The sequence below is a fragment of the Amphibalanus amphitrite genome, unplaced genomic scaffold (genome assembly GCF_019059575.1).
Source record: "Amphibalanus amphitrite isolate SeventyFive unplaced genomic scaffold, NRLGWU_Aamphi_draft 000908F_arrow, whole genome shotgun sequence".
In the NCBI taxonomy this organism is placed as follows: domain Eukaryota; kingdom Metazoa; phylum Arthropoda; class Thecostraca; order Balanomorpha; family Balanidae; genus Amphibalanus; species Amphibalanus amphitrite.
The window spans coordinates 86,724-113,079 of record NW_024882402.1 but is presented as its reverse complement, the minus strand read 5'-3'; the positions used below and the strand labels follow the sequence as shown (position 1 = coordinate 113,079).

The following is a 26,356-nucleotide window of genomic DNA, read 5'->3' as shown; positions in this document are numbered from 1 at the left end:
GATAGCCGTCGCTCTTCGCAGCTTTGTGATAGCCTCAGTACTGAGCTAGGTTTGATAATTTTTGACGAGTTTTCAATGATTCAGCGTCGGATGATACGTTGGGTAATGCAGCGTCTCGGTCAGGCAGGTGTTAACATGGATCACATAGGTGTCCTGTTTGTCGGTGATCCAGCGTAAATTTTTTCCAATCGGGGATGTTCCTATTTGGAGCTTGCGTCAGCGCTCGGATGACGGTAATGCATGCTGTGAGGCTTCTATTTTGGATATGGCAGCTTTCCGTGAACTATTCAGAATGCCGGCGCTGGACACTTTGCCAGGGTATGACACATGGAGAAACACGCTAGGTGTAAACCGCGCTGATCTTAGTGACCGCGTTCGTGCGGAAGTATCTCGTTTTCGCGCCGCCGCGTACGACAGCGACTATGAAACTATTTAAAAGTGAGAAACGTAATGCTGTAGTTTCAGTCGCCTGCACCCGAATAATTTCATGGGTTACAAGTCGGAACCTACCCCAGTACGTTTTACGGCTAACGTTTTTTTTTTTTTTTTTTGAAAATTGTCGCGTAAAGATGCGGCACGGATGTGAGCCGTGGCGTAGACAAAATAAGAAGTTGATTATTTATAGTCACCGTGGTACCTACAACAAGAACGATGCGTCGACGAAACATCCTACCATATTGCCAGTTGCCACATTGACGTCTTATCTGATTATCGTGAAATAAACCCATCTATATTGACGGCGATTTGTGTTGCTATTAGGCTGAAATTGTTCCTAGTGGAAGGAAACAAACGAAGAAGTCTCGAAACGGAGGTAAACCTTCATGACCTCAAGGGATATGGCCACTGATTTGGTAGCTGGCTTTGTTTCGTTTTTCGCGCATCTGCTACAAACTGCAGTAGGAGCTGTGGTCCAAAAAAAAAAACATTGCACATTTTGTTATTTTATTCATTGTTTGTTGCTAATTGCTGGCTTGGTTGGCATGGAATATCATCATGCGTTATTATGGCATCATTTCATACCTATATGGCCTGGTATCTTTTTATCAAATGGTTGAAAATAGGACTCCGGCTAGAGTCACTAGAGACTAGAGAGAGGGAGTGTTTCTGGCCAAACATTCCAATCCTCGATGCACCCATTTTTCAGTTCCATGAAAAGATGTGAACAAATTTTTGAAGTTTGATTACTTTTTCATGTAAACTTGAAACTGAAGCACTTCCTTGACCTGGTAACAGTAGGTTAGGTTAGAACTCAGCAGTGTGCTTTTACAACGGAAACCTATGAATCCATTTTCATTTGCAATTCAATGATGCTACTTATCGTTATCCCTGCATGTCACACTGATATTCATCAGTGATATTTATCACGAGAGCTTAATGATGTCTGTTTCCAGGATTTTGACCAGCAAGGGAAGATTTTCACTCTCACACAATGTTGTCAGCACTAAGACAGGCCTCCAGGCCAGCAATACTTGTGATGAGAAACTCATCCAGATTTGCTTCCCAGTCAGCACTGAAGGTTGAAGTGATTGATGAACAGAAAGGTGTGTTTTCTGGTCCTAAGTCATGATGACTCTGACCCAACAGTAATGATTCTCAATTCAAATTAATGGTAGCTAGGTGTAGTAGCATGTCAATTTCAAGAGTTAGTGCATTTGTTTAGATAAGTGGTTCAAAGTGAAGCATAGATGCAGATGAACTTTTCAAACATTAGATGACCTAAAATGAGCATTGAGAAGTAGTTTAACTCACAAAATGTCTGACCCTGGCTGCAGCTTATTTGTGCTTGTTCCTTTATTTCAGGCATTGGAGAGATCTGCCTGCAGAATCCACCAGTGAACAGCCTTCACTCTGAGCTGCTGACAGGCCTGGCTGATGGTGTGAAAACCCTGGAGAAAGACGGATGTCGCGCCTTCCTCCTCAGTTCGGTGGGTTGGGGTTTGTCAGTGTTGTTAGTTATGTGTCATTGGGTGTTGCTGGGCTGTTCATTGGCAGTCACCAATGTTCAGAGTTGGGTGGCATTTACAGTGATAAAGAGCTGCGTAGTCTATAAGGATGGCAATAAAGATTTGGGCGATGCCATCATGGTCTGCTGCTGCAGTCATATAGCCACTCTGTAAGGGTTAAATTCTTATCCTGCTATATGACATCAGTAGTCAGTACACCCTCCTCTGCTGTGCCACTGGGAATCTACATCGATTTAAGTCAACTTCAAATATTCAAACTTTCCCCTGAGCACCATATGATCACCGTAATTCCTTTCTCCAGGCGATCCCAGGGATCTTCTCTGCTGGCCTGAACCTGCTGGAAATGCACAACCAAGAGCGGCAGGACCTGTTGAATTACTGGGCACGCGTGCAGAACATGTTTCTCACGTTGTACGGCACTCGTCTCATCTCAATCGCCTGTATCACGGTGAGCGTCGTCATCGAGCGGGAAATAAGCGTGTGTGTGTGTGTCCGTATGCTGTGCAAGTGTTTGTTCTACAATTTCACAGACGAATGACAATCATTTGATTAGTGATGTTTTGCTTATTTTGAAGCTGCTTTGCATAGTTTGAGGACTTCGTGTTGAGTAGTTCACGATCACGGCATATCAAATTGCGGTGCCACATGCCGCTTGGTCACTGTACCTTATCTCTCTTTGTCAGGGCGCCGCGCCGGCCGGCGGTTGTCTTCTGTCGACCTCCTGCGACTACAGACTGATGCTTGACCACCCCAAGGCGGTGATCGGACTAAGCGAGAGCCTGGTCGGCCTGCCCGTACCCGACTGGTAAGAGTGAACGAAGGACGGCCGAACGATCACGGTGAAAATGTCTGGTACAATAGCATTTCTCAGACTATAAGCTCATCATGGATCGGAGGCTTGCACTGCATGGCACACTTAGTGTCAGGTTACGTTAATTGATCATTGCGTTCGTTTTTATTATATTTTTGTTTACTCAAAAGCCTGATGTGTTGTGTACTCTCTTGTTCCGTACTCTGTTGTGCTTTTGAACTAACGTATTCGTAGTCCTACGCCTGACTGATCATGATTACGTAATACGTATCCCCCTTGCGCACGGTACGTCTTTTGACCTGAAGCTTCAATAGCTCATTCTGCGCCAATTTCCTATTTTCACGTAATCCCGCTCCCCGTCAGCTCCCTTTTCTGTCTGACATCATCCCCTCTGTCAGGATGCGGATCAACTTCTGCGACGTGGTGGGCCGGCGGCACACAGACCTGGGACTACAGATGGGTATCCTGTTCCCCGCCCAGGAGGCGCTGCGGATCGGACTGGTGGATGAGCTGGCTAGCTCGCCAGAGGAGCTCAGACAGAGGGCGCTGCAGAAACTCGAGCACTTTCTCAAAGTCCCCGGTAGGTGGCCCTGGATGGGAGGGGAGCATTGTGTGTGAATTGGGAGTTGGGACCATAATCAGCGATTCGGTACCGCGGTAATATGACACAGGAACCCTGTCAGTAGCTCGGGACCCCGGTTTGGTGCACTCTTCCCCGGTCTCAGGTTATAACTTGGGACATTGATGTATAAAACGGAACGGGGATAAACTGTTACAACGGGGCTGGATGTGTCGAACAGTTTGCAAAGAGGCGTTTTGCCGAACGTTATCACCAAAGGTGCTGCCCATTTCTGCATCCGTTCATAGGCGGCGGAACGATTTGAGACAAGGGGGGGGGGGGCACCAGCTCAAGGAGCCAAACCTAGGGTACCCCCAAATCCTGTTTTCTCATCGGATTTAGGCCACTTATACGATGATTTTTTTATTTTTTTATTTTTTACTAAACGAAAATGGCAGTTCACTCCCGTATGTGTGGTTAACTTTAAGCTGATCCTCAAGTACCTCTCTTCCTTATTGTCGTTTGATAAATTCCATTTATTCTACATGTATCAAATTCCCAAGAAGCCATCGCAGTACTTATCAGTGGCGAATCCCAGGGGGGAGGTCACATGGGTCATGACTTAGGGCCTGGGGTCACCACATGCCTGCCAGGAGCACCACAGGCCTGACAGCCGACAGGGGCACCACAGGCCCGCCAGGGGTACCACAGGCCTAGCAGGGGCACCACGGGCCTGTCAGTGGCACCACAGGCCTGTCAGGAGCACCACCGGCCTAGCAAAAGCACTACAGGTTTTCCAGGGGCACCACAGACCTGCCAGGGGCACCAGAGGCCTGCCAGGGGCACTATCGGCTTCGCAGGGGAATCACCGGCCTCGCAAGGGCACCATGGGCCTGTCAAGGGCACCACAAGCCTGTCGTTGGCACTTTAAGATTGTCAGGGGCACCACAAACCTGTCAAGGGCACCTTCGTTCAAACAGGGGCACCACAGACTCGCCAGGGGCACCACAGACTCGCCAGGGGCACCACAGACTCGCCAGGGGCACCACAGACCTGCCAAGGCCCAGGGACACCACAGGCCTGTCAGGGGCACCACGGGCCTGTCAGGGCCCATGGGCACCTAAGTCATGTCAGGGCCCACCGTAGGCTTGTCAGGGGCAGGGTAGGTAGGCACCACAGTCTTTCCAGGGGCACCAGCGGCCTAGCAGGGGCACCAGTCATCACATGACTAACCAAAAATAAAGAAAAAAACTGAAAATAGGGCACCACCAAAATTAAGTGGCCGAAATCCGTTGAGGTTTTAATTTTGGATATAGGTAGGGGCACCGCTTCGATTCATGACCCTGCCCTTGGAGTTTTCCCTAATCCGCCCCTGGTATTAATACATCAAATTTAAGGGGGGCACCTTGCTATTGGTTCCCCCTTGCAGAATTCAAGGGGGCACGGTGCCCCGGTGCCCCCCCCCCCCGTTCCGCCGCCTATGCATCCGTTCCGTCATTTCTGTCCTCGGGACATCCAAATCCCTCTCCACGCCGCAACCCTCAATCCGGGCTGCACAGTGGACAGGCACCTTTATCTCATGCGGGCTGCTCCCTTGGAGCAGCACCGCAGCTCCTGAGGGAGCGCACCCCGTAGCCGGGTGTAGAGAGTGCTTGGGGGGCTGGTCGGTCTGTCCATTCTGACGGGCTCAGCCCCGGCGACTCTCTAGGGTGTCTGCCCAGACCAATGTCTCCCCCTAATTCCTATCATCCTTCCGGCTCTGAAATGGCCGTGACAGACCGAAAGGGCCTAAATTGGATCTTATGCTTCAAGTAACTCGTTTTTTATTATTTCAACTTTCAAGTCACAAGCAGAGGAGGGACATTTTGAAATAGTTGCTTACATCGGTTCAATTACATCGAAGTAGTTCAAATACATCGTTCATCTGTCAGTGTCATCAATATTCTCTCCTTCGTTACCGACTTACCCAATCAAAAACGCGTGTTGACTCTTGCCCTGACTACCGTTTCAGACGTTGGCCGCGAGTTTTCTAAGACTGCCTCTACCGAACCTCTGATTTCGTATCTCTCTGGAAGGCTCCAGAAAGATGCCGAGCTCTTCGTCGACAACATTTCACAGGAGCGCGTGCAAAAGCAGCTCGGGAAGCATTTGGTGTCGCTCAAAAATAAGAAGAAGAACTAGGTGTGCTGGTTGATGTCATATTGGGGTTATGAATGGTGTCTTTCACACCGAAGGGCGGACACCATTCGTGAAGTGAAAGCTGCTTAGGTGGGGCAGGTATGTACTTACCGAAATGATGCAATACAAACAATGCAATTAATTAATGGACGAGTCAGCCGAGATGTCTTGTAGAAGTTTTTGATGCTGATGTGTTGTGACTTGCGACAACCCTGTGAACTTTGTATGTGACACACTTGTTTGTGAAAAACGTTTGTTGAATATATTTACTGAAGTAAATACCCCTGTGTAGATTGCTTCAACGTTCAATAGCAATGCAGTTGTTTGTAAAGATAAACTCTGGAATAATTTTACGGTGCTTGGTGGGTGGTGTCAAGAGCTGTTCGCTGCAGTGGTTGCCTCAGGCGTCTCGCGTTTACCAAGTTTATTTGTGAATTAAGTCACCACCACCTTTATACACAGGAAACTCACGCTTCGGTACCATGTGCAGCTGCAACTCGCGATCGCTATACCGTAGTCGTGACGTTGAGCCATAACAGGGAATTACCGATGCCTATTGCCTTATGTGCCTCCCAACCACCACGCATGCCTAGTAACGTCGATTTCATGACAGCTTTGTTCAAATGCCGCGTCACAAAAGACCGTCTGGCTGATGCGAGGCTTCCAACCAGCGTCTGTGGATGCGTCTGGAGAAGCTATCGACTATTGAGCGATATGGTCACCCAGACTTCCTTATAATGTCATCGAGGCATTCATATGGCTTCGTGTCGTGCTGAGGGTAGTCTAAGGGGATCCGCCTATGGGACGACGCAAAAGGACGTGGACATATGGTTAGAGTAAGAGGCAGGGATAATTCTGCCTACAATGCTGTACTCGTGGGATGTGAATGAATTTGTCAGAAGGGGATTTTCTCTTGGACAAAATGTGAGCAATGTTTGTCATCGTTCCTTGCCGTCAGCTAGCATTGAAAGTACTAGCCATGTTGCAATCTCCTGCACTGTGCAATATGCAAGTGATTCCTTGTGTACGTACTGTAAGCAATCTCTTCCTATGTGATAGTTAATATGCCAACCTTTCTACTTCAGCCTGCGATTGTACCCACAATGTTGATTGTCAATGCGGTAGAACTATGCAAATCTACGCCGGCCGTTCGTTTATGACACCGCCCCGAGGCCAACATTATAAACCGTCTCGCCGGCGCCGCTGCGTTCTCAAGGTCAACCCGTGTGGCGTAGTTCCATCGCTTCAGCCATATGACGCTGGGCCCCTAACCAAGCGCTAACCAGTCCCCTATCGTCGGCTGCGCTGGAAGTGCACCGCCGTTGTGTGGGGTCGCGTGGCTGGGCTGCGTCGTCGTCGGCGGTGTCTGGCTCGTAACGCGTGAGGTAAGTTGTTTACAGTGTGGTGTCTGGAGCGGAAGGGAGGGGAGTGAGAATGTCATTGAACGGCGAGAGAGGGAGAGAGTGTGAGCCTCACGGGGGCCGCCCGATCCTGCTGCGTGTCTTATCATACTGAAGGAAGGCCTTGCAGTGAACAATTGCCCAGTGAAGGGTTAGCGTTCTCAGTGTCAGTGTCAGCCTGCTATAGTGTCTAGTTGTGTCCGGAACTCTGTGTGTCAGCCTGGTTGGTAATCGAGTGTTTACCCGGTGTACCCGGTGATGGCAGAGACTGAGGACATGACGGTCGGAGGTGCCGCCTCCTTTTGGCTCCGGCACGCCGATAAGGCCGTGACGACACCAATCAGGGCCAAAATAACAGGTGGGAACTATTCGGGGCCTAATTTGAGAATCCTTCCGAATCTCATGTAAGAACAATTCAGAGTCTCATCTGAGAACAATGCGGGATCCCATTCGGGGTCTCATGTGATAATGATTCTGTGTCAGTGTTTCCGGTGAGAACAATACGGAGTCAAATTACGATGTACTGGCAGAGTGCGATGACATCGTTTCTTTCATGTCTTGTGACCTGAGTGGAGCTTCCGCCTGAACCTACAAGTGACCCGCCGCCACTCGAGTAAAACCTCTGTCGTGTGACTTCGTATGACCTAAGCGTAACCTCTGCCGTGACCTAAACTTGACCTCTGTCGTGACCTAGGTTTGACCTCACATGACCCGTTGCAGGTCACCTACCATCATGGTTGCACGGGAACCTATACCGGAACGGTGCAGCCGTCAAGGAGATCGGTCCCGACCGTTTCAACCATTTGTTCGACGGTCTGGCCTGCGTTCACAAGTTTAACATCGACGGCGCCCGCGGTCAGGTCACTTACCAGGTCAGTGGCAATGGGATAGGGGCGTGTCACCGGTCACACTGTGTGAAAGGTCATTTCTGACGAGTTATTTGCGTGCAAGATTTAACGTATTGTTGAATGTCATTTGCCGCGATTTTATATTTTAGCTATCTATGTTATTCTCGAACGGACGATTTGGTCGTCCGTCTTGTCCGATTTGAGCTGTTCGTGTCCAAAATGTGCCCGTCATTTGCTTAGGGTTTTGCCTCAGCATGAGCGGGTGGTAATTTCTATCACATATATATATATATATATATATATATATATATATATATATATATATATATATATATATATATATATATATATATATATATATATATATATATATATATATATATATATATATATATATATCCATTGTGCTGCACGCCACATAGACGTAGAAGAGATGCTGCTCATGGCAGAGTGTTTCGCCGCGCTAACATGATTTACTCGATAAAGTATCATTCTCTCATTCGTTACTGACGCTCCACGACTCCCCTCTCTGCAGAATCGTTTCCTGGAGAGTGACGAGTACCGCGCTGACATGGCCGCTGGCAGGATAGAGGTGTCCACCTTCGGTACACTGGGCCGCCAGGACCTCTGTAGGAGCCTGTTCGGACGGTGAGCGGTGGCGGGCGGATGGAACGGTGGGCAGGGAACACACAGTGGCTGGGTGTGTGCCGTGTGGGTTCAGGGCTGGTTCGTGAAAGGTTTCTGTCATCTAAGAGGACATGGTGTCTGGGAACTTGTGATCTTACGGACTGGCTCGGACTACCCGGTATAACTTGCACTTTCCGTTCAGACCTGTTAAATGTTTTGAATAGGTACTCTTGTTTACTAAGCTAGTTAATCAGCCGAGCCGACGTTGTCTTCCTCCTTTTTTTGGTTATTCATTGGCTTGGTAGTTGGTAGTGCAGTTATTCCCGGCGCTTATACGCCAATTTGATGCGTCCAGTGATACGCCCGGTGTTGATCCCGGTGATTTGGTACGTTATTTGACTGCTCGGTTGTGCCACTACCTACGTGACCCGGACGTGTGACGTGCTCTCCTTTCAGACTGATGTCGACATTCCGCGATCTCCGCGGCAGGGGATCGGCCACCGACAACTGCTCCGTCAACGTGGGGTACTTCGGCACCGAGCTGTACGCCATGACCGAGACGAGCAAGATCTGGAGGCTGAATCAGGAGGACCTCGGCGCCGAAAAACAGGTATTTACGAACATACGGAGATTGGAGCATCCGCTGAAAGAGTTTCAGAACGGTTAATTCGAGTTCTAATTAGATATACCCTGGTCTGGCCTCGATAAAAGCCAATATTCAGTATGCACTTATGGATCAGGGATCACGAATCACGAATCAGCAATCATTTATTACCTCAGACTTCATACGTTGGCCAAGAGTGAAAATCCGACGACCTTTTTCTGATGTTTCACCTAACACCACTCCATAGGATATACTAGCGTTCTGCGCACCCGTTTCCCGTTGTCCGTCGATTACCCCGTGTTTAACGTCTCCCACTCCCCTCAGGTGGACCTCAGTAAGGTGGTGGCCGTGAACCAGGCGACAGCGCACCCGCACGTGGACCCGGACGGCACCGTGTATAACGTGGGCAGCTCATTCACGGGACGGACACCGAGTGTTAATGTCATCCAGTTTCCCGCCTCGGGTAAGAATGTGGAGGAGAATGAGAAAGAGAATGCCCTGTCCATTTCCTCCGGTAATCTGAGAGAAAAGGACATCACCCGCCCGACTACAACCGTTCCGTAATTAATGCCGTAACAAGACTTCCTCGATGCGCTGATTTAGAAAATTATCCGCTTTAAGGAGGTAATGTGCACCATTCAAGAACCAACGGCCAATAAACGGGAAATATTTAGCACAGAAATGCTGAGATGAGCTTATCTAGGATGGATTGAATATGTGACTTGACTGCTAATTGTATATACACAGCTATGATGATGCAATTGGTGCCAGTCGAATTATGATTTCACGGAGGCGGCTCATATACGAACACAGCGCTATTTATGTATACTACGGTCATTTGTGCTCGCCCCTCCCTTAACCCCCTCCCCCCCTCCGTTTTCTCAGGCTCGCCGGTAGCCGAGACGGGCCGAGTGGTGGGCACCATCCCCCACCGCTGGCCCATGGAGCCCTCCTACTTCCACAGCTTCGGTATCACCGAGAACTACTTCGTCTTCGTGCAGCAGCCGCTCGTCATTCAGGTCAAGAAGCTGGTGACGCTCAAACTGATGAAGAGGCCGGTCACAGATGCCATCACGGAAAAGGCAGCCGAAGGCGTGAGTTGTTCGGGAAGAGGCGGTTGTTGCGTTGAAGGGCGAACTTGACTTATTAGTAGCTTACGTAGTTGGTTGGTTAATTTTACATGCAGGCGATATAAATTCTGCTACTGTTAACACTAAACAGTTGGAGTGAAGTTTTTTTCGGACATTATTTAGGTAATTCGATGCCACTCGTTTAATTGGTGTCGTCCTATGAAGTATCAGATCAGTTGGCTGTTTCCATTGTTATCGTGTCGACCTGTTGGTAAGCATCCAGTCTCACTCCGACCCACCCGGTGTCATTTTCTCAATATGTAACTCCGCGGCACCCATTTGTTATCGTGCTTCTCAGTGCCATTGGTGGAGCCATTTGATGTCACTCGGTAACTCATGACCATGCCTTGCCGTTTCAACTTCGTCCCACTCCTCCCTCCCTTACAGACGTGGATCAGACTGGTGGACCGTCGCACTGGCGAACTACACCAAACCCTCTTCAAGGCGGACACCTTCTACGCGTTCCACCACGTTAACGCTTATGAGGAGGACGGACATGTGGTCGTGGATATCTGTGCACAACTGCCGGGCAAATGCAGCGTGAGTCGACCCGGCAGAGCGAAAATTTTGTTTTAAAGTTAGTGCTAAACAAATGTCGTGACTTATTACGTTACATTTGTAGAGGAAGAATCGTCCATTTTTTCTTTTTTATGGGACCATTTGTGTTTTTGTTAAATATTTTCATTAGACTTTTATGTACTTGCCTAATGTACCTATTTACCGTACTGCCGATTTGTCAATTCGTTGAGGAAAGATTGACTGCAGTTTTACCGACATTATCGAATATTGATTACCGCCACTGAATTTTAATTGGTATCCTTGAATATGTTGACGTTCATTTCAATGGTGCTAATACTTCTGCTTACATACGCCTTCCCTCATGACCGACTAAGCACTTTAAGACCCATACGTCTACCGTTGTTTGCAGATAATGGACGCGGCGGCAGTGAAACACATGAGTTCCAACGAATCATCGGGCGTCGATGGACCCATGCTGCGCTTCGTGCTGCCTCTGGAGCCCAAGGTCAGTGGCGGATCCAGGGGGGGCAAAATGGGCATTTGCCCCCCCCCCCAAACTGCATGATTTTAACATTACGCCTATGGACGATGCATGGAAAGAATCGATAAATTATTATGGTTTGCCCCCCCCCCCCCCAAAAAAAAAACTCTGAGCTGGATCCGCCTCTGCCCAAGGTAGGTGGCTGCGAACATATAGAATTTCTTGGGTAAAGTCTATATGGTATTACCTGATAGGGTGGCCGCGGTGGCGAATATGGCTTACTGCTCCGTCGTGTTAGTCTAATACTGCTGACAGCTTACCGCTTGGTTGCGTAGTTTGCAACGCTATACTGTCTCGTGTGTAGCGTTTGACTGCGGAATATAGTTGGCTGTTGGGAGACGACTGATGTGATTGCGTATGATTCAATTGTAATTGCAGCTCGTGAACTTATCACCGTCATCCCTGTCTCACCCCCCACCCCCCGCCTAGTCGGATGTCTTTCAATATGACAGACTACACATCTCTTGTCATCGTCTCCCCTTTATCTCTCAGTCTCACCATATCTCTCCTTTCCTCAGTCGGACGTCTCCCCAGAGACAAACCTCGTCTCTCTACCGGATGAGACAGCCACCGCGTACCCCCGGCCGGACCAGTCGGTATACTGCGTACCACGTACTCTAAACCCACCCGAGTACCGTACTCTGGACCTTCCTCGCATCAACTACGAGTACAATGGTCACAAGTACCGGTACGCGTACACGTGTCGGTTCGTTCGAGCTGTTGGAAATTCGGAACGGGTGAGTGAGGAATTGCAGGGAAGGAGGGGTAAGAGGAGGTTTGGGACAAGGGTAGGTAGGAAAGACATGGAAAGACTGGGATACGGCGTAAGCTTTGCGTGGGAAGGAGTGGGAAGATAGAAATAGAAGGGACGGGATGACCGGGGAGATTCAAGAGTCAGGCTCTGTGATGGATTGGTTAGACCGGAGGATGAAATGGTTAGACTGGAGGATGGAATGGTTAGACCGAAGGGATGGAATGGTTAGACCGGAGGGATGGAATGGTTAGATCGGAGATAAAGTAAGTGGTTTCGGGGAGAGTTTAGTATGTATGAGATGAGAGAATGGCGGAAATGCAGGAATATGGACGGACCTGGAATATAAACGGAATAGGGAGAAAACGAGAAGTGAGCTGAACGGGCGGAAATGTGGTCTTGAGATAAGGGGTAATTTACGAATTAAAGCATGTTACTTCGATGTCAAGTGACCGTCAAGTGCCACTTATTCACTTGTCCAGTGCCACTTGTTCACTTGACTTGTTTCCTTCACTTGTGGTGAATTGTTGAATGTGATGCGGGTAGTCTGGATGATAAATACTCAGCACTCGTTCAATTCGTTTACCCTCTCACCAGCCCGAATTATGCGAGAACTTCCGTCTGCCCTCCACTGACCTCCCCCCCCCCCCCCCTGCCTCACCTCTTCATCAGCTCGTCAAGCTGGACGTTCAGACAGGCGCCTCGTGCTGCTGGTACGACCCCTCGTGGACGCCCTCGGAGCCAGTGTTCGTTCGTCAGCCAGGCGCCACCTCCGAAGACTCGGGGCTGATTCTGGCCTCTTTGCTACACGTCACTGAGCCCCGGCGCACGGCTCTGGTGGTACTGAACGCAGAAACTATGGAAGAACTAGCGCGGGCGGAGGTGGAAACGGATGCCGTCATCGCGAAGGATTTTCATGGCCTGTTCGCTGCGGTTAGTGAGGCGGTGCATCGCTTCTAGCGTGGAATGTGCGGCAGGAAATGGAAAGGTGGGTGTGCTTGTCTAACGATGCCTTTGGCCAGTGTGTCCATCGCTTCTAACGTTCGCAATGGATAACCAACGACGGATAGATTGGTTTGATCGTTTCGTTAATCGCACAGTATAAAACAATTCATTTACCTCGTTCATTCCTAAATAGTTCCGTTTGTCGATTGTGAACTTTTATTGAGACTCGAGCCTTTGTATGATGCGCATTAACTTTGGCTCATGTATTTGCCATATGGCGCCTGTCAGGTGTAGGTAAATGTGCTGATATGAATTGTATACTCGTTAATATGCTGGTCCTTGTCTATATATACACTTGTGAAGTCCGTCTGGAAATGCTCCCGCTCTTAGCCTGTGCAACGTCTTCATGAATTGGTTCATTATTTTCTCGATCGACTCGATCTCGGTATCTATTTGATGCGTACCAAAAGTTTACACCTCTGATGAATAGAATGAATTGATGAGACTGAACAACGTCGTGATAATCGATACCCAATGTTACGGGGCCTCGACGATAAAAGGTGTGCGCATTGTTCGAACTATCAAAAGGTATAGCGAAACTGCTACAGCTTTTTGAAAGTCTGTTCGACCGTGGGCTTTCCCGAGGTCATTAAAACGATCTTTCTCATTTATATTTCATGACAAACGACGTGCTATCCTAATTCGTAAATAAATAAAGACCAGTGCAATGCCCATTACACATTCTATACTTAGGAAGTTCAAGCTATAGAGGCACCAGTAGCAGCCTGACAGTCGCAACCAATTGCACATCACACAACACACGCTTCATATGCAATTACAATTACAATAAGGGGCAGTTTATATCACTTCTGCAGTTCATCCGCAAGCTCGTTTCATTTCACTTACCCAGAGCCTGACTGAGAGCGGAAATGTGCTTTCATCGGAGCCACAAATAGCACAGCACCGACATTCAAAGCTCATCAAACAAAACCCAGGCAGACCTCGTATGGTATCACTGAGATGCGAGAGGCAATGAAGACACTGTGCCTCGTTACAACTATCTCCAACACGAATAGGCACTGTCGATTCGAGGATACTGAATAAATAGTGTCTTTTCCAGTGTATCCTACGCCCGTAACGCTGATACCCTGACCAGACGACCGATTTGCCCGCTACTCTGAGCTACTGAGACTACCCTGAAAGCCTCGAACGGCCTGTCAAACCGTGTCATTCCTAGCTTCAGAGCAGATTCTTGCAATAGCAGAACCTTCGCTCGTCCCATTGTGTCAGCAGGCAGTCGCTCTGACCCCTGAACATGTTCAATCGTGACACCTCGACCACTGCGATCGCCTCCTCCCCCGGCTTCCCACCGGGTCCGGAGGCCACTGCTTCCTTCCGTTCTTCATGAGCGCTGGCTCGCTCCTCGGCCGTCTTCGGCCAATGGTCGCCCTCGTGAGCCTTCTCTGGGTGGTCCTTCGGTCCGTCCTCTCTCCACCTAGCCCTAACGGTCGCCTCGAATTCTCCGGCGCCTGGCGTCGTGACGAACTTCACCACGTACTCCTCGAACGCCGGTAGCACGATACTCATGTCCTGCACTTTACCACCGCGCTGAGATCGCACGTGAAACGCGGCCGCCACTCGCGACAGCGTCAGCTCGGCACACTGGCTCTGGAGGTCCCCCAGGAGCACCTTGTTGATGTGTCGGACCGCTGCTTCGGCTGCCCGACGCACAACCTCATCATCCAGCGGCACTGGCTGCCGCAAGTGACAGGCACACCAGTGGGCCGCGATACCGGCGTCATGACACGACCTCTCCTCGGGGACAGACCGGAACAGACTCCTGCCCGGATGGCGGAACGGCGGCAGCTCGCTCTCCGGGAATCCACCATCCAGAAGTAGCTGACGTAGCGTCGCGTGCGCGTCAAAGAAGGTAGTCAGACGACGTGAGTTGGTTCGCAGTGCTTCCATTCTCTCCGGGAACTTGCGAGCGTACCACGGAGGAGGGATGACGTAAAAGAACGGTAGTCGGGACTCGTACCCGCCCAACTCTCTACGCATCACCGGACCGAAGCGCATGCCGTGGTCGCTGAACAGGAACATGATGGAAGAGTTGTACCTCGGCGAGTTCCTGTACCAGATGAGGAACTCCTCCAGACGTGCCTGCATCGCCTCCACGAATGGCAGAGGACCCTTGTGACTGAGCGTGCTGCTGAACAGGAGGGCGAACTGCGGCGAAGACGACATCGTCTCCGATGTCATAAAGTCCTGCAGCCACTGTAGTTGTAGGTCTAGCTGTTCGCGTTGGTTGATGCAAAGCGTTTGTTGACTGCGCACTAAGCGCGATTCCTCGATGGCCCTGTAGAATGGGCGCATGTAGAAATCCGTAGGCGTGAGGAAAAATCCCAGCTTGAGGTAGTTGAACGTCGCTTCGACAGGCGTGTCTTCGTTGAACATCGTGACGTAGCCCAGGCGGTGGAAATACTTCCAGATCAAAGGCAATTCGTCAAAGGAGCGGTCTCGCAGGAATTTCACCTCATTCAGCTCCATTCCGGCCAGAAAGGCCAGCATGTTCGGGAAGGTGTTGACGCCGACCTTTGTGAGTCCATCCATGGAGACAGCATCAAAGTCGTTTGCCAGAAGCGTCTCGATTTCAGGCATGAACCGTTTAAATTGAAGCCTCGAGACCGAGTCGAGACCTACCATGTAAACGTTCAGTTTCTCCGCCTTATTCTTGCTCGCCTCCGATGCAAAAGGTCCGGCTGGTTTGGGCACAATAAAGGCGCGGAAGTCTTCGTAAATGGCTGTGTCGTTCCCCTTGCAGAAACACTTCACTTGAATGAACTCATCGTTCACTTCCACGGCTTTCCCCTCCTCGAAACAAGTGCTCGTGTTTCCGAACTGATAGTTATCGTCCGATCTGCCTTCGTCCCTTCTCATCACACTTCTGTGGCAGCAGCGCAGCTTGCAGCTGGTATCCGCACTGGTGTACATCCGCAGAAGTCTCCCGTCCTGCGCCAGCCTCACGGGAAAGTTCTGTCGACACCCGGGGAACCGGTGGTCCTCCCGGATCAGCCCTGCCACGCTGGCGTCCCAGGGATCGTAGTCTGGCAGTCGGCAGGCGGACGAGTTCACGATCAGTCCCGTGGCGACTGGAAGACGTTGCGCGTCGCGCTCGAACTCGGCCTGGGCGAGCGCCTCGTATGGCGAGAGGCGGGGCGAGTCGTGTCTACTGGACAGCCACCAGGTGCTGCACATGATGACTGAGAGAAGTAGCAGACCGATCAGCGCCACCGGCGGCCGACGCGTGCCGCGTGGCTGGCGACGTACCCGGCCCATCCTGGGGCTCCGCCTTTCAGGGATGAGCTCCGGATATGAATGTCGCGTCTTGTCGAGCCTGCTTATCCATGCCGTGGGGCTCCTCCATCTCCTCAGAGGCCCATGGAGATGTGGTTGACTCTGGGAATGGAATTTAGCTGTCAGTTTTCGGCTAGTGTGAGTCGGATGGATCAGAAACGGTCAAGGAAAATGCCTATACATTTTGAAACACAAACGTATGTACCTATATACCACAAACACCTTCCGGCGGGCCAAGTGTGTGGGTGGGTGGGGGGGGGGGGGGGAGAGAGACTCCTTGACGGTTTTCGCGATTTCTCAAAATACGCTGGCCATGCACAATGCACATTATACATGCGGGCCATGCCTATAGCCCCTATAGGCTATAAGCATAGCATGCCTAATTCAGAGTATAGGTTTCGGTGTTGCTTTCCAGCTTATGTTGTCTAACTGTTTGCACTTTCCGACTGTTGATCGTGCACCCGGCGACATTCCGGTCACGTTGTGCGCTGTGCAGTGAACGGATGTTTGGTTCCCGGCCGTGAGCAGTTATATTCATTCACCTGTGTGTTGCCCTTGCAATGGCACACATTTTTTTTGCAACATCCGTGTGTTTTTCCGTGCCGTATACGACTGATCGGAATAGACCCCCGTTTATTTCAATTTCTTGTTATTTTAATTTAACCCGGATCCAGATGGCGTTTTCACTCGAACGCCCCTCGTATGGGAGGGGGAGGTGATTCTGCCCTTTCCTATTTAACTTAACCCGCGCCCCACTGGGGGGGGGGGCTATTTATAGCCCCCCCTCCCGTTTTTCTGCAATAACTTCCAAACCGCTTAACGTATCGACGCCAAACTTTCAGCACCTTCGGCTGCATCAATTTGACACCTTGTGTCAAAATTTGAACTTCGTACCTACCATAGGTCGGCCGGAAATGACGTCAGAGTGACGTCATGTTCGGCCGATTTCGACGCAAAACATTGAACCACGGCAATCGCTCCCAAGAGCTCAGTTTTTAAGCTAGATCCAATTTCTTTGCATGAGCGGACTCAGAATAGTCTGCGCTATCAAACTGCTATCTCAGATTTTCGAAATTTTGAAAATTTCGAAAATTTTATATAATAAAATTCAAAATTTATATTTTTACATTTTTTTCAAAAACTTTTTGACTTTTCGAAAAAACCGGAATATATGTGATAGAACGCATTATTATGACTAGCTCTAGCAAGTTTTAGCTAAATATCTTCAAAAATGGCCAAGTTATACGCATTATTGCAAAAAATTAACAATTATTAATTTTTCAAATCAATTTTTCAGCACGAATTTGACATCGTACGCCAATATAAATAGCACCATCGTGTTCCTGAGCTCAAACTGCATCCAATAGACACCTTTTTTGTTGAAAAATTATAACTTCAAAATTTGACCTTTTTTGACCTGAAAGTGACCTGACCTGAGCTAAATTTGACTCAAAATGACCTCGAATGACACAGACGACATCAAATTCGAAATGTTTGGCCTAAATGGACCATAAAACATGTGTCACGTGACCGACGGATGATATAATATTTTCGTGACCTGTGATGACCTGACCTTGACCTGAAAATCAAAGTACAAGTTTGGTACCCTCAGAGTATCTAGAGCATCTGTTCACGAGTGTGTGAACCAAAAATGAGCCTGATCTGACTTGTAAGACGGCGGCCAGAGCCCAAAACGTGAAGAAGCCAAAATGCTAATAATTTTTACTTTGACCTGACCTGTGACGTCATCGGTGACCTCGAGGTCAATGAAATTAGGTTTCGCTCGACAGTTTTTCCGGGGATATCAGACGCCGTTTGAATTTTGACGATCGGCCCAGTAGTTTCGGAGTTAGGAGGGGGGGCTATGAATAGCCCCCCCCCCCAGTAGGGCGCGTTATACGCAGACCCCAGTGGGGCGCGGGTTAACCGAACGATGGTCGCAGAAAGACGGAGCAAACGGCAATCAAGGGCTCGCAGCAAGACGGGTCTTTTGAGTTTTGAGTACATAAAAGAAATGCTCAAGTAGTTCACAAGTGAGGTCAAGGTCAGGCTAGAACTTGTTTTCAATCTTGTGACTCCGTCTTTTAGTGGGTCAAGTGCCTGTTGACGGTCTGTTGAATAAATACAAATACAAATAAATACAAATACAAACTCGAGTTTTTCTATTATCCCGGCCGGAGCACGGGGTAGCTATACCTAAACCGATCACACGTGCCCGTGGGATAGGGCGTTTTTCTCCTTTTCTTTGAACCTCCTTTCCGTAGGTTCCGCAACTGTTGGCTAATTTTGCATCATTGTTTGGAAAACATATACCTACTCTAACGTAAGGTGTGCTAAAAGCGATACCTAACTGAACGTAAATAAGTGCATAACTGAGTGATGGTGGGAAAATAAGACTATGTAGGTAAATGGCAGCGTTTAGGAATGCCGTTAGTTAAGCTATGCTGGACAATTCTTTTTAGCAGAAGGTATTTTATTGGGCAGCCTATTCAGCTTCAACACTATGGATTGTTCCGGCGCCTTTCCCTAGCTGGGAACTTGAAAGCCATGGATGAAAAGGCATTTACCTTGCGTGTTCGGCGTGGTGGTCGTTTTGACTTGAAGCCTCGCGCATTGACAGCGACTTGTCGACCGTCTTGAGTCTCGTTTACGACAGTTACCGTCGGGGAAATGTCCATAGGGTCTCGCGGTATAAGTGACAATTAGATGATGACATTGGCCGAATAATATCTGATGACTGTGTAAAGCCTTTTTACGGGCTCTCGTAAAGAAGTCAGATAAAGCTTTGATATGGACGTTTCCCTTAAAGGAGTAGTTGTTACCTGCATGAGCTTTATATGAGCGAAGTCGCCACTAGTCAAAGAAATTAAACCGCAGCTTATTATTTAGGAGGGTTAGGTATTTAGAGTGATTCTTTCGACAGAATCGCTTCTCACCTGAAGCAAAAACGCGGGGCGGAAAAAGGTAACGATACGACAGGTAGCAAAGCAACAGGTTGGCAACCAAGGGGCAACAGGTAACGAAGGTGTCGATGAAAATTTCGAAAGTCTCCCAGACTGATTGACAATTTGCGTGCATTGCAAACTATTATCCCGCCCTCAAGGAGAAGCTGAATGGTTATAAAGCTGGCATCAAAGTTCAAACTGCATATCAGGTAATAGCGTAACAGCCTAAGCAGAAATATCTCTTCACATGTACGGGCATAGCTTGGGCCCTCTCAAGTGAAGTTCGTACCGTGTTCTGAGACCGAAGCGACGAACCCTTTTGCACTTTCGCTCGCTCCCTGCTTCCTCTGGCCTTGCACTGAGTCGCTCATCTGCCGAGGCCACTGCGTAGTGCTTAGTTTGAACCAGCCGGCGCCACAGCACACACCCAACCACCTCCCGCGCCAGTCCTGGACTGCCGGGACTGCCCAAGGACTGCCGACTGGCGGCGTATCTCGTCTGCCGACGGAGACGCCCCCCTCATCCCCCCTGTACCCCTTTGGGGCCCAGCCCCCCCAGAGTGGGCTCTGCCCGGTCAATGCCACGTAACAGGGTCGATGGTGCTCTCCGCTGGGGGCTGACTAAGCCGATTGGGGCCGGGCCAGATCCCGGGCTGGGGGGGGGGGGGGGGGCACGACCGACCAATCGCGTGACCGGAACGACTAGCACATGATCGTTGGTCATAGCGTTGAAAAGGTCTCGAACTAAAAGGCGTCTGGGATGTGTAAATTACTTACGTGATATACGGTGAGACGATGAGTTTTAGAGAAAATAGATTATACCTACATGTATCAAATAGAATAAGATAGCTGCTATACTGCATAAAACATGCATTAAATTATTTGCGTGTTTATTTGTTGGGTTGTCCCTCCATCCATTCATTCATGCGTTTGTTTGTTTGCTTGTTTATTTGATTCTTTGAGTTTGACCGTTGTTTACTCGACGCAATCTGTTCGCCTCCCGCGCCGAGCGCAGTATCAGCGAACACGACCCGTCCAAGCCGCTGCTCCTCTACCTGCCGTTCGCGACTCCGTACCAGCCCGCCCAGTCGCCGGAGACGTTCTCAGAGCTCCAACCCAACGTCTCCATGCACGTTCAGCGGCAAAGTATGAGCACACGTGACACGATCGTGTTCGTCCAATGCTCAGCAGCACGACGATTATAAAGATCAGCATCAGCATGGTTATTGGTTATATACCTTAATTACACGGGTCCCAGACAAGAGGAGAGAGAAGTCTTTAGACAAGAAATATTCCATTCCTAAGCACAAACTGGCTTTCCCATGGTCATGCATTACAGGCAAGGAACTATATACATACTCACAAGTCACAGTGGTCTTTCACGACATCGATGCTGCTTGGACGTACAAAAGCACGGAATAACGACGAAAGAAGAACGAAATTGAGGGAAAAACGAAAGAATAATGACCGACTAGAAGAAGTAGATGCACATTTCAACTCCTTGGTCCGAGAGATGTGCCTGAAACCTCTCTGGGACGCTCCGTATAGCGACCGTCCAGCTTGCGTCAGCGGTTCGTCGGTGCAGTGGTGATCCCAAAATAACCGGATGTCAGCACTCAGCTAACTGAGCTGGGGGAGGCCATGGGAGGAGAGGGGAGGGAGGAGCTCGCATTCGACCGCCGCTGGCTATGTGACCGCTTCACGCGACGACCCAAGGCCATTTACGATCGTGTAAAAAAACAACGCATAACAGATCCTGGATATAAAATTGATTGCAATGATAACGCTCGAAAAGCACGTCATTCCATAGACAGAAGTTTCCCGTGAACCGTTCATGAATATGCGTTCTCGATAATGCGTTATTCTCATGCACTCATACACCGAACTCCGAACTAAAGGCCTCGCTAAGGCGCTAGGTGTTCCAGAAAAGCCGTCACTCCCCTCTCATTCACTCATACGCCCAGGTAACGTTTCTCGTAAACTGCGTGTGAGCCAGTGACCTCGCTCGACCTGAATATCAGTGCTGAATCGTGGAGTGCGTCGGGTCTTGCACATTTCCTCTTGTCCGTAATTTGTCGTATTTTAATCGTAAGGATAACTGCATTTAGGTATCGCCCAACGATTTATGATTTGGGATTAGCGGTTTTAACTTAGTAACGTTTTTGAACTTATATCATGATATTTATTTTTTCACTTTAACCTAATATCTACCTACAAATGATATGCGATTACGATTTTACGTAATACAGACTTTGGACTAACGATTTAACACGCGCACTGCAGCGGTTCTGGTCTGAGCCGAACACGAACTGCAGGGGGGGGGGGTTGAAAACAACCCCCCTGAGATCTCGAAAACGGCGCAACGTAGTGACAAACGGTAAACGGCGTTAGATAGGTGGAGATGTTATTTAGAGGAAATACTAGGTCATTTTTGTCTCAGGTCAAAAACGAGGTCACCAGAGGTTACCGAAGACAAAATGTTACGATTTTCACAACAGGAATTTCGCGGTAGTTTTTCTTGAATAACTTGTCTTGCACACAAGATAGAGGATCGATTCGAACGCCATCGTTCTTAGCTCGTCAAGGCGCATCGAATGATATATAATATGACCTCGAAAGGTCAAGTTGAAAATTTGACCTCAGGTCAAGGTCATGACCTGACCGAAATAGGTCATATTGCATATCATTCGATCTGCATTGACGAGAAAAACACGATAAACGTCGAACGGAGTCTCTATCTCTATTCAATCTCAAGTTATTGAAGAAAAACCGCTGGTGACCTCAGGTGACCTAAGATGACCTGGAGATCACCTTCCAAAGGTCACAAGTGATATGTTTCGGTGAAATCACCAACAGGGACCTGTAATACTATGATCCTGAGCGTATTAAAGTCATAGGATGGCATTCAGAGTAAGTTGAAATTTCTCCCATTGACTTATAATGGGCCGGTCGCAAAAATGACCTGACCTTAGGTCATCGATATAAAAATTCCGAGATAAACAAGTTGTAGCTCGTGATGACTTTACTATTTCCTGTGGGTTTCAAGATCATATCTCAACAACTGTGGGCTTGGTGGGATTGCAAACTTCGAAATTTACGTTTCGAGGTAGGGTCACTTGACCTGACCTGGTGACCTGACCATAGGTCACCTGGGGTCAAAATTTTTACTCAAGGTGTGCAAAAGTTGGGAGAACAGGTATGCAAAATTTGGCGGCGCTGCGCGCCGCCGTTTTCTCGGGATTTGCGAAAAAACCACAGGGGGGGTTGAAAACAACCCCCCCTGCAGTGCGCGTGTTAAGACAGATAATTGCTGCATTTGTTTTCCTATTATGTAGAGGCCAGATTACAGATATTAACTGGAGGTTTGCTGGGAAAGCTAATACGATCTGTGTGATATCGAATTATGGGCATTCGATCACAATTATTCCTGCTGGCCTATTCGAAGATTTAGAACGCAAGCGTTTTTGTCCGACACGTATGTACCTAGTCTTAGGACCTAGACGTTAAGCTAACTTTTCCTGACGTTTATATCATTCCTGCTCTTATTTGAAGATTAAGAACGAAAACGTTTTTTTTTTCAACCCGCAGGTAAGTGATCTTACTTGGCCCAGAAGCTAAACTGATAATGGAAGGGCAACGTCAGGTCTGTACGATTCACTTAGCGTTATTTTCATTGCTTTACCTCAATTTGTGGGCCACAGCCGATTTTGTGCCCGTGACCCTTGTTGACCTTTTTAGGTCAAATAGCCGGGAACGCCACCGAATGACCTCGGCCACATATTCCCTACGTGGCCGAAATCATAAACGTTAACGTAAGGTTAACGACCGTTAGGTTAGAGCTCTATCGTTCGCAAGTAAATTGGGTCGACCCGATCCCTAACCGATCGGCTGAGTCCGGCTGAATCCAGCCGAATATGCCATATGGGATGTCGGATGATGCGTCGAAGGTAAAAAGGCATGGGCGGCTTATACACTGAATTAAAAGTCGAACCGTCGCTACCCATTCCGAACTTAATTTTGAGCTATAGGTAAACTTGTCTGAGCTCTGCGTTCAAATGCAAACCCCAAAATATGAATTGATGCCGTATGCGGCGTTTATTGTTCCGTGGCCAAAGTAGCTTAAAAATGTGTGTGCTGCAAAAGAAAGAACTGAAACATTTCTTCAGCCACAGTCCCTGTGCGACAAATCACAGTTGCGAGTACACCTAGCTTTATTCGGAAGTCACCAATCGATTACACGTAACACATCCATGGCGAACATTATGAGCCTTTTTCTGTTATACATATGTGCGGTGTAAGCACTTAGACCTCTGCGGCCCACGCACCGTCTACTTGGCGTGCACGCGACACACAAAGTACTGCTCGTCGTCGCACGAGAAGGACGCCCATTCTCCAATCCGGCCGTGGTTGATGACGGCGCACGCCTCGCCCTCAAAACTCGGCTCATTGCACCCAAAGTAGTATCGGTTATAGTCTGACCCGTCAGCCCAGGTCCAGCTGATGTGTGTATCGTTCCTGTGCAGACCCAGCCACCCCCTGGCGCCTTCCAGAAGAGTCTCCGCGATGAAGGCGTCTTCGGTGAAGCTGTGAACGGAGGTCGGCAGCGCACCGGGGGAGATGGAGTCGCAAACGTCGGCGATGCGCCGCCAACTCAGCTGGAAGGGGGACTTCCAGTAGCAGTTCGACTCGAACCGCACCCAGTCGGCGCTGGGGCAACCGTCCTCCGTGACAGAGGCGTAGGCGGGGGCGGAGGCGGAGGCGGAGGCGGAGGCGGAGGCGGAGACGGAGGTGGAGGAGATGACTGCCAAGGCGGCCAAACACAGCTGGAGAGACATCTTGATGATGTGATTGACTCGGGGTCAACGATGAGGCTAGTCTTCGAGCAGCTACACAACGGTGAGGCTAGTCTTCGAGCAGCTACACAAGCGCTGATCACCGGTTGCCGAACGGTCACAAGAGCGGTGACACTTCTCAATGAGCCGGACGGGGCACGACTAGAAACACGGATCGCTGGGAGGAGTCCTTATTGTCACTGATGACGGGATCGGCGCTGCCGGACGTGGGAACACGCCAGCCGTCTCGGCAGCACCTGGCGGCTCCCATAGCGAATCAGCGTGACTAGCGCCGAGACCGTCTGTGGAGTTTATACAGCCGGTGGCAAGTGCCGACGCCCGCGGATTTGACTAGCACCTCTGCCAGTCACTTCGAGTGGCACAATTTGTCACTTTCCGAAATTGTTGGTAACGCTCTGAATTCCACTGGCCGATTCTAGGATACTAAAGACACTCTGACGATGCAACGCCACAGTCCACAGCCCCAGCCGTCTTATGTTGGACTATTTCGTGCTCATTGGTAGCTCCCTTTCCCTACCAGGCCTGCATAGCGATAGAACCAGACCAGTACCATCAGACTATGAAAGCGATTCCAGCTCTTGATGAAAAACCTCAGTACCTATGACCAGCGGCGTATTTAGAAAATCGCGAAGGGGGGGGCCAAGGGTTTGGAGGGCGCCACCTCACCCAAGGAGGGCGCCATACGGTCGCGAGATAAAAAATCACTCAACGGGGGGGGGGGGGGGGGGGGGTTGGGAGGCGTTTTTTACCATGCCACCAGTTTTTTTTTTTGCGTAACCTCGTATAGGTCGTGCTGCATTGATTTTGCATCGTGTGTATTCTTTATACTCCAGGTCACAAAAGGTCAAGTGGTCTTGAAATGCTGCGCCGAAGGCGCGCGAAATTTTTGAAAACAACCTTTTCCTCCGCTTTTTAGGCACGCCTTTTATACGATCACTGTTCAAAGCTCCTCTCGCTCTTTTACCAAATTTGAAGGTATAAAAATACCTAAGGTTTGGTCGGGCCGCTGCCACACAAACTGTATAGAAAGCTTGGCTCATGGGTGTCGATGTATAAAAGTTTATTGGCGGTGGCATATCTACGCACCAGATCACCGTATCGGATTGATACCGGAGCGCGAGATGCGTAAACATCATCCAAATTACCTCAGACCAGCCTTCATAGCCTTCTCACAGGTGCATACAGTGTACCCACATAACCAGTTTCAATCACCGAAACTTCAGATGCCTGCTGTTGCGGCCGAACCTGTTGACAATACTTAATCGTAATACATATAGATGCCATGATGCACGTAAAGTAGGATCAATCCGTTAAGACCAAAGACGTGTTTTATGCATCGTAGAGCGTAGATAGTTTTGGTAGGTATAGGTACTTCATTCATTGTGCTGAAGCCTGAATGCACGTTCATTTGTGGCAGTTTTCACAGGCAAGACATCAACTATGTGCAATAGAACGACTAAGTTGAAGAACATGCCAAAGGAGTAAATAAATGATAGGAGGGCAGCGATCAACGGATGTTGCCAATAGGTAGAAGGGCTGCGATCCACAGGAGGGCGCTAATAGGTAGAAGAGCCCCGATCAACATCCCGAGTTTCGACAGTAGGGCACCGATAGGTAGGAAGTTGGCGAGCAGCAGGAGGGCGCCAATGGATAGAAGGGCAGCGATCAACAGGAGGGCACCAATAGGTAGGAGGGCCCCGATCAACAATCAACAGGAGGGCGCCACCAGGTAAGAGGGTGGCGAGGAACAGGAGAGCACCAATAGGAGGGTGGCGATCAACAAGAGGTCGCCAATAGGTGGGAGGGCGGTCATCAACTGCAAGTCGCCAATGAGCGGAAGGGTGACGATTAAAATGGGGGTGGCAATGGTGAGGAGGGCGCCTTTGCTCAAGAGGATGACACGAACAGGAGGGCGTCTGTGCGGAGGGCGCTGGTCAACAGGAAGGTGCCAGTAGATAGGAGGGCGGTGATCAACAGGAGGGTGCCAGTGGTTAGGAGGGCGGCGATCAACACGAGGGCGCCAATAGGAGAAGGGCCCCGATTAGCATTCAACAGGAAGGACTAGGGAACCAATAGGTAGGAGGGCGGCACTGAACAAGAGGGTGCCAAAAGGAAGAAAGGCGGCCTTCAAAATTTCACATGAGGGCGCAATAGGTAGAAGAGCGCCAATAATTATGAGGACGCCGATCAGCAGAAGGGCGGCAATGTGTAGCAGGGTGGCGACCTACAGGAGGGCGCCTTCGGGTGAGAGGGCGCTTATTTACAGGACAGCGGCTTACATAGGCGACCACCGTTACGCTTAGAGAGCTACAGCCTACAAATGTGGTT

General features: G+C 49.4%; 3 protein-coding genes across 11 annotated transcripts in view; 2 read left to right on the top strand and 1 right to left on the bottom strand.

Annotated features, from left to right (window-relative positions):
- The first annotated feature begins 881 nt into the window (after positions 1 to 881).
- On the top strand, positions 882 to 5,791 carry LOC122367928 (enoyl-CoA delta isomerase 1, mitochondrial-like). Of its 4 annotated transcripts, none has more exons than XM_043341470.1 (7): positions 882 to 908; positions 1,392 to 1,541; positions 1,801 to 1,925; positions 2,266 to 2,412; positions 2,648 to 2,769; positions 3,174 to 3,355; positions 5,346 to 5,791. In XM_043341470.1, exons 2-7 carry the CDS (start codon positions 1,430 to 1,432, stop codon positions 5,513 to 5,515), a joined length of 858 nt encoding a protein of 285 aa, XP_043197405.1. In that variant the 5' UTR covers positions 882 to 908; positions 1,392 to 1,429; the 3' UTR covers positions 5,516 to 5,791. The 4 variants fall into 4 exon arrangements, with proteins under 4 accessions (XP_043197405.1, XP_043197404.1, XP_043197403.1 ...); XM_043341469.1 differs by having other exon boundaries at positions 900 to 951; XM_043341468.1 differs by lacking the exon at positions 882 to 908 and adding an exon at positions 945 to 974.
- Positions 5,792 to 6,681: 890 nt separating this feature from the next.
- LOC122367926 (carotenoid isomerooxygenase-like) lies at positions 6,682 to 13,614 on the top strand. 4 transcript variants are annotated; one of them, XM_043341462.1, is made up of 11 exons: positions 6,682 to 6,897; positions 7,178 to 7,270; positions 7,633 to 7,784; positions 8,296 to 8,408; positions 8,844 to 8,997; positions 9,316 to 9,454; positions 9,877 to 10,085; positions 10,509 to 10,661; positions 11,050 to 11,145; positions 11,700 to 11,918; positions 12,605 to 13,614. In XM_043341462.1, exons 2-11 carry the CDS (start codon positions 7,189 to 7,191, stop codon positions 12,890 to 12,892), a joined length of 1,605 nt encoding a protein of 534 aa, XP_043197397.1. In that variant the 5' UTR covers positions 6,682 to 6,897; positions 7,178 to 7,188; the 3' UTR covers positions 12,893 to 13,614. The 4 variants fall into 4 exon arrangements, with proteins under 4 accessions (XP_043197397.1, XP_043197400.1, XP_043197398.1 ...); XM_043341463.1 differs by having other exon boundaries at positions 6,843 to 6,897; positions 7,172 to 7,270; XM_043341465.1 differs by lacking the exon at positions 7,178 to 7,270 and having other exon boundaries at positions 6,792 to 6,897.
- LOC122367925 overlaps positions 13,532 to 26,356 on the bottom strand; it is a 17,281-nt gene continuing 4,456 nt past the window's right edge. Inside the window, exons 1-3 of one of the 3 annotated variants that reach the window (XM_043341458.1) lie at positions 19,466 to 19,645; positions 18,799 to 19,167; positions 13,532 to 16,333 (exon numbers count right to left, since the gene is read on the bottom strand). In XM_043341458.1, coding sequence (XP_043197393.1) covers positions 14,117 to 16,333; positions 18,799 to 18,909 — 2,328 coding nt within the window. In that variant the 5' untranslated portion in view covers positions 18,910 to 19,167; positions 19,466 to 19,645 and the 3' untranslated portion in view covers positions 13,532 to 14,116. Of the gene's footprint in view, positions 16,334 to 18,798; positions 19,168 to 19,465; positions 19,766 to 26,356 lie in introns of those variants that run through there. The other 2 variants (XM_043341460.1, XM_043341459.1) reach the window with 2 other exon arrangements.

Coding starts and splice junctions, on each gene's coding strand:
- LOC122367928 (XM_043341470.1), top strand. CDS start 1,430: ATGTTGTCAGCACTAAGACAGGCCTCCAGGCCAGCAATACTTGTGATG. Junction 2,413..2,647: donor TCTCAATCGCCTGTATCACG/GTGAGCGTCGTC, acceptor TCTCTTTGTCAG/GGCGCCGCGCCGGCCGGCGG. Junction 3,356..5,345: donor GCACTTTCTCAAAGTCCCCG/GTAGGTGGCCCT, acceptor CTACCGTTTCAG/ACGTTGGCCGCGAGTTTTCT.
- LOC122367926 (XM_043341461.1), top strand. CDS start 7,171: ATGGCAGAGACTGAGGACATGACGGTCGGAGGTGCCGCCTCCTTTTGG. Junction 7,271..7,632: donor AATCAGGGCCAAAATAACAG/GTGGGAACTATT, acceptor GACCCGTTGCAG/GTCACCTACCATCATGGTTG. Junction 7,785..8,295: donor GCGGTCAGGTCACTTACCAG/GTCAGTGGCAAT, acceptor CCCTCTCTGCAG/AATCGTTTCCTGGAGAGTGA.